Here is a 12,787-nt window from a genome sequence, read left to right on the forward strand (position 1 = left end):
AATTGTCTAACGTAATTGTATGTCTAATTGGTAGCTTATGCAATTGCTTGCACGGTACATATTACAATTACAATAATTTATTTTATAGAAAATTTTAACTTATAGCATTCGCTTATTATATATAGCTTTCAACCTATGTTCATTATCAAACGATTTGACTTCTTGACACTTGAGACCTTGAACTCCCCCATTGCAAAAATTCACCATTTTTGTGATTGAGTAGCATCCTTTTCCTTTGTCAAACCAAATTGAATCTTGGAAATGATGACTTCCCCCAATGTCACCACACTTTTTTTATTCTTAAAAATAAAAAAGGTAAATTGCAAATTATATCTCTAAAATTTGGGGTATTTGAATTTTACACCATGAAGTTTTCGAATTTGGAATTTATCCCTTGAAATTTGGAGGTGTTTGAATTTTACACCATAACGTTTCAGAATTTAGATTTTACCCCCTAAAATTTAGGATTGTTTGGTTTTTATAGTTTACACTCTAAAATTTTGAAACTTTAGAGTGTAAAATCTGAACTCCCCCATACTTTAAGAGTAAAATCCAAGTTCTGAAATTTTAGAATGTAAAATTCAAACACCCCAAATTTTAGGGGTATAATTTGCAATTTATCCAAAAAATTAATTAGTAAGGAGAAGTTGATGAAGGTCCTGTAGATATGAGAACCAACACCAGTGTCACAACACTTTTTTTGTCATCTCATTTACATTTCTGTTAATCAAACTTCGAATATCACTCATTAAAATATTTTATAAAATATAACAATTAAATGATGCTCCTCCTTGTGTGGGAACAAGAATTTTCTCAGCCAAATGCCTCTCATACGGGGGAAACAAGTTTCATTCTAGCTACCATATCATTGACATGATAAGTGAAAACAAAACTCAAACTAAAATAAAAAATAGATAAGTTCGGAACAATAGATCACTGCTACTATTTAATTAAAGCAATAATCAACACACGTATTATTTTTCTTTTCATCAGCAAGTAGCCATACCTCGGACCTCGGTCCCTAGTTTGAATTGACGGATTGCAAATTTGCAAAGTTGAGATACCATCCAAATGTTCGAGGAGTTGGGTACATTCTCAACAGGTGTACGTAAATGATAAATTAAACTTAGATTTCTGATGGTTCCGCATCTTCGTGCTGATCCCGGTTGGAATCGTGTTGATTCTGGTGGAAAACATAAAAGTAAATTACTCAATTGAGTCAATCCATAATGTCACGGCCACGAACCGTGTGGATTTTAGTTTCCACTTTTACATCTTGACTACTACTTGTACTAATATTTAATATCTAGCTGTGAGCATATTAATTAGAATATATGTGGCTGAGACATCTGGTTTTTTTTATTACTCTCAGGAGTCAGGACTGAACATATGGTTGATTGAAAATAAAATTAAAGCTATAAATATACAACTTTGTTATGGACAGGAGTTGTTTCACAAATTTTTTCACAATTTGTTGAGATAATAAATTGAGGTTGATAAACAATCACTTTCACATTAATTTACTATTGATATCAAATTATTATTATTCAAAGCCTACAACTTTAGTAAGTTATGAAGAGAATTAGAGAGAATTACTGTTGAAAATGACTTCATAACTGGCCAACTAGGGAAGGGAATCATATGTTGATGGTTAGATTGATCGAGGTGACTGCATAGCTTGGTCTTTAATTTTAAGGCATGGGTACCCCCACAAATTCTATGCATTAGATTCACTTTTATAAGTATAGGAAAGGAAAGGGTGATTTATTGGATGCCTTGAATAATTCCACACGGGAAGGGAGTAGAAAAACTAGAAATCTAACCATATTGGGTTATGGACCGAGATAAATTGGAGGCTAGCCGAGGAGAGAGCTAGTCATTTGGCAAGGTTTTGTCAAAGAAGGAAGCTTTTAATGGGCTCATTGATGATGGATGAACTCCGCTAATCGAGCTGGGCTCTCAATCTTGATAAATTAGGCTGAATATATGAAAGGTGGGCCTATCTTTACTAATGGGCTTAGTTGTCATCTCCTACTGCAAAGGATTAAAAGTGAACAATGGGGAGCTTCAGCAGGCCTCATGAAAATCCAGCCATCAGATCCGCTAAGCCTAAAATCTGAAAAACAGCAAATCCACACACCACAACATTAGGACGAAGCCACCATAATTGGGATTGAGTTCCGGATGCAATTGCATCAAGCAATTAACCCTTCCCTCTCACAACAACTTTTTTATTAATTTAATTTAATTTAATTTTACTTTCTTTACTTTTTTTTTTCTTTATATTTTTTATTTAATGGTTGAGACTTAAAGTTGCTTTTTGCAACTTTAAATCCCAGTGATTCATAGTAATTGTATAAAGTGCAATACCTAATACTCTCTCTCTCTCTCTCAAGTTCCAACTTTTAGAGACTCTTTTACCTAAACTAAAATTTATGCTGTACTTTTTCTTTGTGATATAATATCAATGAATGAGGTGCAAAGTAGAGCATGGCATTGGGTTTGATTTTACACTCTTTTTTATTTTTTATTATATATATATATATATATATATATATATATATAAATTTTTGGCATTTTTTTTTAAATTTTTTGAGAATCACTCATTGGCATTAATTGTATTGTAGTTTTGGAAGTCATCTCCGAAAGGTCACAACATTTGAAAAATAAACTTCTTGTGTTACTTGCTGTGGAGCACAAAATACAAATTGAAACTAGAAAACTCAAACAAAAATTGAAAGTAGAAAAGATTAAAACGATAGATCATGGCTACTATTTAAAGCAATCATCAACACCATATTTGATAAACCTCATAATCTTTTGTACATACGAGTCACTTCATTTTTTTTTATCAACTAGTAGCCTTACGAAGAACCATGGCTAATAGTTGTGACACTTTCCACTAACCTTACAACGTACACACCTCCGTGAAATTCAGAACATACATAAACAACTATTTGTTGCACAAGCTTAAATTTATACGAGCATATTAATTTGTGGAGTTTTAAACCTTAGATTGGAGGTGTAGAGGGAAGATAAAATCGGTATACAAGGTCACTTACTTTGATATGATAATCATCTCATAAGTCTAAACTGAGAAGCGGGACTAATAATTAAGCATTAATTTCTGGCATTTTCACCACTTGTTTCTCCATTGAGTTGGCAATTGGCATGGAAGAACTGTTGAATGCTGTGGAAGCTTTTTGGAACCAGCTGCATAGTATGTTGAATGCTTTTGAAGTAGACTGACTGATCAGTTGGTAAATGTGTCGAAAGCATTCAAGAATTTGTCGATGTGAGTCACAAAGTAATCGTACAGACATGCATACACATAAAACGAGGATGAACCATCCAAAGGGAGGTACAAGGATCAGTAGCAGCAAGTCACAAGCAAAAGCTCCAAAAATGAAACAAACACACCTGAGTAGAGGGAGGTAGCTTGTGTTGGAAGTTAATTGGCTTATCCCTGCCAATGCTATGGTGTAAACAAGCACGGCTAAGATAAAAAGCAACATGGTTGCACCATGTGTTTGATATGGGTTGCCAAAGTTTTGATACTTGACTTGGAGGAGGGAGAGCAGCGATAAAATTAAAATACCAAAAGCAGTGTGGGCTGTGGTGGAAGAACCAAGTTCTTGCTGACTGCGACAATTAGAAAAACATAGAATTGCCTGTGATTACATGCAATAGTGGTGTATAGATAATTGAAAAGTGGAATTAAGTGAGTATCCATGACATTCCATTCGCTAATTGGAGTTTTTGCCTGTAAAATGCTCACAAGTTAAATTATTTGGTGAGTCTTTGAATATGCATCTAATACTTCACATCAAACCCCACTTGAGTAAATAATAGTTACCCTTAGAGCACAGCTGATGTGATGCTCCACATAATGTAAACTTAGTGCTAGAATTAACTTTGTCATACTACTTGATGGGCTTATGTCGTATTTTTACATTAATTTTCTTGTCAAACAGAACATTTAGTAACTTGAGTGGTTTTAGAACCATAAACTATTTCACATTTTCTTTGTCATAATTCTAACATGGTAGACAGTGAGTGTTTGGTTATCACTCATAAATTTATTTACTATCTTTTCTTCGTCACTCACACTCTGTCATATCATAGTGTGATAAGAAGTTTTGAAATAATTTGTGGTACTAAATTTTTTCTTAGTAGCTCTGTCCAGAACATGGCCCTCCGCTGCTCCTTAGGGCAATTTGAGAATCAGTGCTCCATGGACCAATTTGAGTATTAGAGCCAAAGTGAAAATGGAAAAAGAAGTAGCACTATCTTGAATATAGTTGGATGTGCCAAAGATATAGTTTGTTAACTTGCACTAAAAAGCCAGCTTTGTTCATTATAATACAAAAACTCAAATGTTTCTGTAAAAACGCTATGTAATTTAGACTTGTCAGATGTTTCGTTTTCTCATGTTGTAAAAACATATATTGTTGCTTTATTTAATCCTCTTCTTTCTACCAAAAAAAAACTCAAACATTTTGTAAACCAAAAATAGTGTTTACTAAAAAGAAAATGATCGTGCACTGTGCAGGTAAGACATTGACACATGTTCTTGTTTCGTCATGAAAATATATTAATATTGAACTAGTAATATTCATGGGCATATAGGAAAATGTAGAACTTTTTAAAGCAAAGAAATTTGAACTAACCCTCCATTTTCGTGACGAAGATTTCCGCCCTCCATTCTTGCCTCCTTGTTATGTGTGTTCAGAGTTCCTCTTTGCTATGTGTTTGCCTTTCTTTGTTTTGTTTTATAGTGTTCTTCTGCAGTCCTTCATGTCATGTTTGTGGTAGTGCATACCGATGAATATGCAATTTCTGCATTTTGAGCAGCTGGTCCAATAATAAAGTGCCAAGTGCCTTTCTATACTTTCTATACTATGTTTTATATTGTTCTTCTGCAGTTACTCATGTCATATTTGTGGTAGAATCAACTGACAGTGATGAATATGCAATTCCTGCAATTTGAACCACTAGCTGCTAGACAAATAAATTTTTTTTTTTTTTTTTTGATGTTGTCAATTTTTGATGTTGTCAACAGACTCAACACCAACTGATCAACAGTTTGGCCTTCTACACTTTTCTTTGTTTTGTTACTTTTTGCTGCCATTTAGCATGGGTTAATCTTTTTAAGATTCTTGAGGATGTCGAAATATTCTTAAGTTTAGTTGCAAATCATACAAGAGAATCAAGTGTGCTAAGGGTACCAAAATTTCCTACCATTTTTTATAGTAATATGGATTCCCTTAAAAAAAAAATGTACATATCTATATTCTCATGCTTTGATAAAGTTATACCTTGTATAAACTGACAATTTTATTGTATCTCCTTACCCTTTAGCCAATAGGGGAAATATATATATATATATATATATATACACACACACACATGCGCGTGCTATTTTAAATTATCAATTTAAGTAATTATTTTTTATTTATATGTCATTAAAAAAATGTTATATTATAGTTTCATTGAATTTTCTATGGTTTGTAGTTTATAGTTTTTTTTTTCTCATAAAGTTGGAGGAAGATTAAAAAAAATAACTTTATGTTGTATTTACGAATCAAATGATATTTTGGGAAAAATAAATAATTTTTATAAGATTTTTAGAAATAAACCAAATATAAGCATCTTATGTTCTTAAGATTTTTATTAGATTTTAAATTGAACCAAACATAAAAATAGTTACATTCTCATACATTCAGGTTACTAAGCATCATATTTTCAAAAATTTGAATTCTAGGGATAATATGAATTCTCTCCTACGCTATCTTATTGTAGTGCATGCTCTTTTGTAGTTCTTAATGTCATGTTTGTGGTAGAATCACTTGCATATTGGTAAATATTTAATTACTAAGAGGATTGCTAGAGTTAGAAACTTTTATATATATATATATATATATATATATATTACAAATTATTAATATGATAAGTATTTATTAATAAATAAAAAAATAATATTAATGATAAGTCAAATAAAAACTATTAAAATATTTTCACAATAATAATTTTGTAAAATAATTTATAAATGTAACAGTACTCAATTAGTAATTATTCCTACACTTTGAGATTGAATTGATTGTTTGGATTTGACAAAAGACGCCTCGGAATATTGCTGAGTCAGTGCAATCATGCTATTGACTTTTTATTTATTTGATGCTCAAATTGCTCAGCTGTGACGTGGCAGGAATAAACATTGACGGATGACAGAGACGATACCATCCGAAAATTCCACAATGTGTGGAAAAATGTCATTGAAACTTAGATATATGATAGTTCCACATCTTCCCCGATTGGAAAAGTAAAAAGTAACCCATCTTGTCACTGTCTGCAACAAAGCGTGCGAGTTTTTTGGTTTCCACTTTCCACTTTCTAATTTCACTTAAAAATAAGTTAGTGCCGGTTTGAACATTGAATTTTAGTATTGTTGTTTAAAATAGTGTGAAAATTATGGTCTAAAAATTATTGTAAAAACACATTTTTATAGTATTCATAAGGTAAAAAATATGTTTTGTATTATGTTTCAAATAACATGTCTTAGTGCGTAAAAAAACATAATTGTATGTTTGGTATGTGTGTGTTTTCTTTAAAAAAAACTAACAAAAGAGCCTCTTGTTGGAATTGAAGAAGAAAGATTTATGTATTGTCTAATAAAGTGGGCTCCAATTTTTAAAAAATATTTACAAAAATGTCATTGAACAATGTTATTTAAAATCTGAAAACTAGTAAGAGGAGTTTCTCAAATTCAGTGTTTAAACATCCTAAAATAAGCAACATAATTCAAATATTCTTAAAAAATCACCCTTACTAAACATGTTTTTTTTTTATTTTTAGAATCACAGTTTTCAGTATTTAAACACTGAAAATTGTTGATTGAAATTACATACCAAATTGGCTCTAATTTTACAAATAATGCATATTTGGGGTTTTAAGTTGGTTTTAAAAAAAAAAAAAATTATAGCTTTTATATATATCTTTTTTAAATCTCACTTTAAAAAAAAAAAAAAAAAAATTTTAGTACATAAAATCTTCGATACAGTAACTATATTTTTCTATCATAAAAATATGAATATCACATGTGGATTTTACGTATGAGATTCATTTTATATTAGAGGAAAGTATAATGTATTGGATAGATATAATTTCACATGCGAACAGGCTAGAAGTCGAAACATACAGACCAATGGCAGAGTCAGCAATTAAACACCCCTTTGGAGCTCCACAAAAATTGACCTATATAAAGATATTTTTGAAATATTTAGGCCCCTTTGTTAAATCGGTTTACTTTACAAAAATCAACTACATATTTCCTCATTTCCTAAACAAAAGATGGTGATTAATGGATCCCACGTAAAACTGTTTCTTTATTAAAAAAAAAAAAAAATTGTTTGTTTGTTTTTCACTCTTGTCATCGATGTCAATCATTGATTAGTGGGTCCTACGAAATATATTTCTTTTTAAAAACTGTGGGTTTGTAATTTGTAAACCAGCTCCAAACAATGTATACAACTTATTTCACAATTGATAAAGCGGTTGACTATAAGTGATGAACATAAATTACACTCATGAAAACAGTATTTTACCTTCTTCTATCACTTATATAGTTGATAAATTTAGTAATCATAATTTTTCTTGTGAAAAAGGTTGCATTGTAACATTATTGCGTACTAAAAGGACAAAAAACTTTAGAGTCTCCACTAATATTTTTATCTTTTCCATATCTTGACTTTTTAGTCCTTTTTATGGTTTCAAATGATGAGTTCTTGTATAAACCAAAATTTAACTAATTAGAAAAGTAAAGGAAGAAACTCTTTATTATTTTTTAAAATCATTCTAGACAATGAGGCATGTATACAATTTTTGTAGGTTTATTGCTATATATTTTTTTAACACTTTTGATCTGTCCCTCAAAAAAACACTTTTGATCTAATTTATCATTTATTTAAGAAATCAAAACACATATTTAAACATTACGTATTTGAATTAATATCTCAATTGCAGTAGAGCATGGCATTGGCTCTTCAGGGTTTGATTTTATTTATTTTTTCACCCACTTCTCTTTGGCATTTGATGATATTGCAGTTAAATCAGTCATCTCGGAGCTATGGTCGCTAAATTTGAAAACTAAACTTCTTGTGTCACTTGCCGTGGGTCACAAATTTAATATTTTGCAGTTCTTTTTTAGATCATGGAAAGAATTGTCTTACATAATTGTATGTCTAATTGGTAGCTTATGCAATTACTTGCACGGTACAATATTACAATTACAATAAGTTATTTTATAGAAAGTTTCAACCTATAGCATTCGCTTATTATATATAGCTTTCAACCTATGTTCATTATCAAACGATTTGACTTCCTGACACTTGAGACCTTGAACTCCCCCATTGCAAAAATTCACCATTTTTGTGATTGAGTAGCATCCTTTTCCTTTGTCAAACCAAATTGAATCCTTGAAATGATGACCTCCCCCAATGTCACCACACTTTTTTTATTCTTAAAAATAAAAATGGTAAATTGTAAATTACACCCCTAAAATTTGGGGTATTTGAATTTTACCCCATGAAGTTTTCAAATTTGGAATTTATTTCTTGAAATTTGGAGGTGTTTGAATTTTACACCATAACATTTTAGAATTTAGATTTTACCCCCTAAAATTTAGGGTTGTTTAGCTTTTATAGTTTACACTCTAAAATTCTGAAACTTTAGAGTGTAAAATTTAAACTCCCCCATACTTTAGGGGTAAAATCCAAGTTCTGAATTTTTAGAATGTAAAATTGAAACACCTCAAACTTTAGGGGTATTTGCAATTCATCCAAAAAATTAATTAGTAAGGAGAAGTTGATGAAAGTCCTGTAGATATGAGAACCAACACCAGTGTCACAACACTTTTTTTGTCATCTCATTTACATTTCTGTTAATCAAACTTCGAATATCACTCATTAAAATACTTTAATAAAATATAACAATTAAATGATGCCCCTCCTTGTGTGGGAACAAGAATTTTCTCAGCCAAATGCCTCTCATACGGGGGAAACAAGTTTCATTCTAGCTACCATATCATTGACATGATAAGTGAAAACAAAACTCAAACTAAAATAAAAAATAGAAAAGTTCGAAACAATAGATCACTGCTACTATTTAATTAAAGCAATAATCAACACACGTATTATTTTTCTTTTCATCAGCAAGTAGCCATACCGAGGCAAAGTTTTCCACTAGCTATGTAGAGTATTCACACCCGTGACATTCAAAACATACATAAACAACAATTTGTTGCAGAAGCATAAGTTGATATGAAGATAATGATATATGGAGTTTTTAATTAACATTAGATGAGAGGTGCAGAGTGGAGACTGGAGACAAGATCAAAATATAAGGTGACTTTGAAATCACGAAAATCTGAAAGTTAAAGTTGATAGGAGGACTAATTAGGCACTATTACCTCCATTTCACCACTTGTCTCTATTAAGTTGGCAGTTGTCATCGAAAAGCTGTTAAATGCTCTAGAAGCTGCTCGACACAGCAATTGGAAACCATTTCAGAACCAACCACACAATATGTTGAATGCCTTTGAAGTAAGTCCATTGATCAGATAGAAAATTTTTGAAGAATCAGTTGGTGTGAGTTACAAAGTAATCGTATAGACAGGCATACACACATATCGAGGATGAGGCATTCAAAGGAGGGTGTACAAGGATTAGTAGCAGCTTTTGATGGTGGTGAAGGTGGTGCTGATGGCCAATGATAGCTGAATCTAGCAGATTTGGAGATTTTTGGCTACAACGAGAAGGTGAGGGATGTTTGGGTTAGTGTTTTGATTAGTAATTTTAAAACCACAACAAAGTTTAGTTATAAAATTGGTTGTAGCTTAAGGCTACAATCTTACTCAATATATTTTTATTGGAAGTGAATTTTGACAAATCTACTATTGGATTACATCTTCTTCTTATATCCTTTATATTTGCAAAATTTCTAGAAAATTAAATATTAATAACTATGCCTTCAATAGATTTTTTAAATTGTAAGCTTTGTAGTTTAAAATTATGCATAAAATATAAGCTTATAGATCATATAGTAAAGTTGACACAAAATTTGACATGTATATTAAGAGTGTAAAGAACATGTAATTCAACAATTAGCTGGTGTATTGGGAATGGGCAGAGAGTTCACATCTGGAAGGACAGGTGGATCCCAAGGCCAAACTCATCCAAAGTAATCAACCCGCAGAAGGCTCAGTATAAGGAAGAGTGGGTCTCAAACCTCATCCATACGGAAAGGAGGTGCTGGAATGTAGCTAAGGTTAGAAGCATCTTATTGCCACACGAAGCAGAGATAGTTTTGGGTATACCAATCAGCTACAGGCTACTTGATGATTCGGTCATTTGGGATGGGACTTCAAGCGAAAATTTTACAGTTAAAAGTGCATATTAGGTAGTGCAGAGGTGCCTAAAGGAAGGGAAGACAGGGCCAGATTCGGGTAGTAGCTCTGACAATTCGAAGATGAAAGCTATCTGGAAAATGGTCTGGCAACTGGAGTGTCCAAGCAAAATAAAGTGCTTCATGTGGAAGGCGTGCAAGAACATTCTCCCTACTAGAAATAGACTAAAGCTGAGAGGGGTTGACTATGGGGACTGCTGTGCTTTGTGTGGGGATAGTGAGACGTTAGGGCATATTCTATGGGACTGCACATTTGCAAAGGAAGTATGGAGTGGATCGAAAATGAAACTCCCTGCTCTGCCCGGACCTGTGAATGAGTTCTTGAATGTAGTGTGGGTGGTGGTGGAGGTTTGCCCAAATATTATCTGGGTGCTCTTTGCAGTGACTGCGTGGAGTTTGTGGAATAATAGAAATACGGTGACACATGGAGGACGGAGTAAAGATAAGGAGGGACTCATTAAGTCTGTGGCTAGTTTTGTTGCAGGGATCAAGGAGGAAAAGACAATGCAGAGGAGGGGCTACTCTGTTGCAACACAAATATGGTCCCATTCGAAGCAAGATTGGTATAAGGTAAACACAGATGGTGCGGTCTTCAGGGAGTCTGGAAGCTGTGGCATTGGGGTTGTGATCAAGAATGAGAAGGGTCAGATCATGGGGGCTTTGTGTAGAAGGTTGGAGATCTTGCTGGGGGCGTTGGAGGTTGAGGCAAAGGCTGTGGAAGAAGGGGTCCAATTTGCAAGGGACCTCTGTCTAAACCAGATTGTAGTTGAGAGTGACTCTCTAGGGGTGGTTAATTCTTTACACAATCCAGGCATGACCCAAAGCAGCATTTGCAAAGTAGTTGAAGGAACGAGGCTGGGCTTGCGCTGGTTTAAGGCATGGGAGGTGGCTCACACTCGCAGAGGCTGCAACACTGCAGCTCATATCTTGGTAAGAAATGCTAAGTTTGTACACGACAGTGTTATTTGGGTGGAGGATACTCCACCGATGATTGTAGATCAAGTGATAAATGATGTAAACTGTATGGTTTCCAATTCGGTTTAATGAAATTTAAATGTTGACTATCAAAAAAAAAAATTAGCTTTTCAAAATATGAAGTAATGTTTATTTTATTGAGTAAGGTTGTAACCAATTTTGTAACTAAGTTTTGTCCAAAAAAAAAAAAAAACCAACTTCCAATGGGGCCTGGTATAGTCTTTAGGCCGCATTTTGTGGAAGAAGGAAATGTCTAAATTCTGGCCTAATGGATAAGTTCGCTAATAGAGCTAGGCTCTCAAGTTTGAATAATTGGGCCGAATAAAGGAAATGTTGGCCTATCTTTAGTAATGCGTTGAGGTGCTCATTTCCTACTACAAATTGCAACACTAACACCGTGTTTGGTTATAGCTAGGGAAAGGGGAGAGAATGAAAAAGATTTCCTTTTGGTGTGTTTAGATATAAAGAGAAAAAGAGAAAAGAAAATACTTAGTTTGGTTGGCTAAGAGAGGTGAAATAGAAAGAAAAGTGTATTTTTTTACTTATATGCCCTCATAAAATTGAGAAAGAAAGAAAAATAATGGTAGAAATGTAATTATAAAACGTGAAAAGTCAAATATGTCAGACTCCACTTTTTTGGTTGAAGTCTTTCTCTTCATTTCCGCCCAAAATAGGAGGATTGTAAAATGTGGGCCCATATGATTGAATTTCTTATCTTTTCTTTTCTCTCATATAAACCAAACAAAGAAAATTACTGTTTAACCTAATCCTTCCCTTCTTTTCCTTCCTCTTCTTGCTCAACCAAACATAGTGTAAATTCAGACGAAAACAAACCAAAAGGGACAACCTTTAGTTTCTTTTAAATTTTTAATGAAATTACTTTTTCTACTAAAAAAAATAAGGAAAACAAACCAAAAGGGATAATCAGCCGGTCTACTTAAGTATCTATTTGGGAATTGCTTCTGTCTAATAGTTTATTTGTATAATGTAAGTTAAAAAACTAGAAGTTAACTTATTTTTAAGAAACTGAAAGTTAGATTAATTGTAAAAAAAAAAAACTAGGGCAAAAAACATTGGATAATTTAAACAAAAAACAAGCTTTTAATTGGTTGACAAAAGCAGACTCAATATAATATGAGGTTTAATATGGTAAATTTAAGTTTTTTTTAATATTTAAATATGAATAAAATAATATATATTTGAATTTTTATTTGAAAATCATTTTGTTTCTTTTAAGTTACAAAATTACTAATTAGGTTTTCGTATTTAAATATGAATTGGCTAAAGTGATCACGTGTTGTAGCTTCTACCATTTAAAGCAATCAAATACACATATTTGGTAAATCTCATT

At 32.4% G+C, this 12,787-nt stretch overlaps 1 protein-coding gene across 1 annotated transcript in view; it reads left to right on the top strand.

Moving 5' to 3' along the window:
- Positions 1–11,505, top strand: part of LOC142609204 (uncharacterized) — a 34,612-nt gene extending 23,107 nt beyond the window's left edge. Inside the window, exons 2-5 of the mRNA XM_075780813.1 lie at positions 9,502–9,599; positions 9,773–9,829; positions 10,186–10,323; positions 10,456–11,505. Coding sequence (XP_075636928.1) covers positions 9,502–9,599; positions 9,773–9,829; positions 10,186–10,323; positions 10,456–11,505 — 1,343 coding nt within the window. The remainder of the gene's footprint in view (positions 1–9,501; positions 9,600–9,772; positions 9,830–10,185; positions 10,324–10,455) is intronic.
- The last annotated feature ends 1,282 nt before the right edge of the window (positions 11,506–12,787 follow it).

This window comes from Castanea sativa, chromosome 9 (assembly GCF_040712315.1).
Source record: "Castanea sativa cultivar Marrone di Chiusa Pesio chromosome 9, ASM4071231v1".
Classification (NCBI taxonomy): Eukaryota; Viridiplantae; Streptophyta; class Magnoliopsida; order Fagales; family Fagaceae; genus Castanea; species Castanea sativa.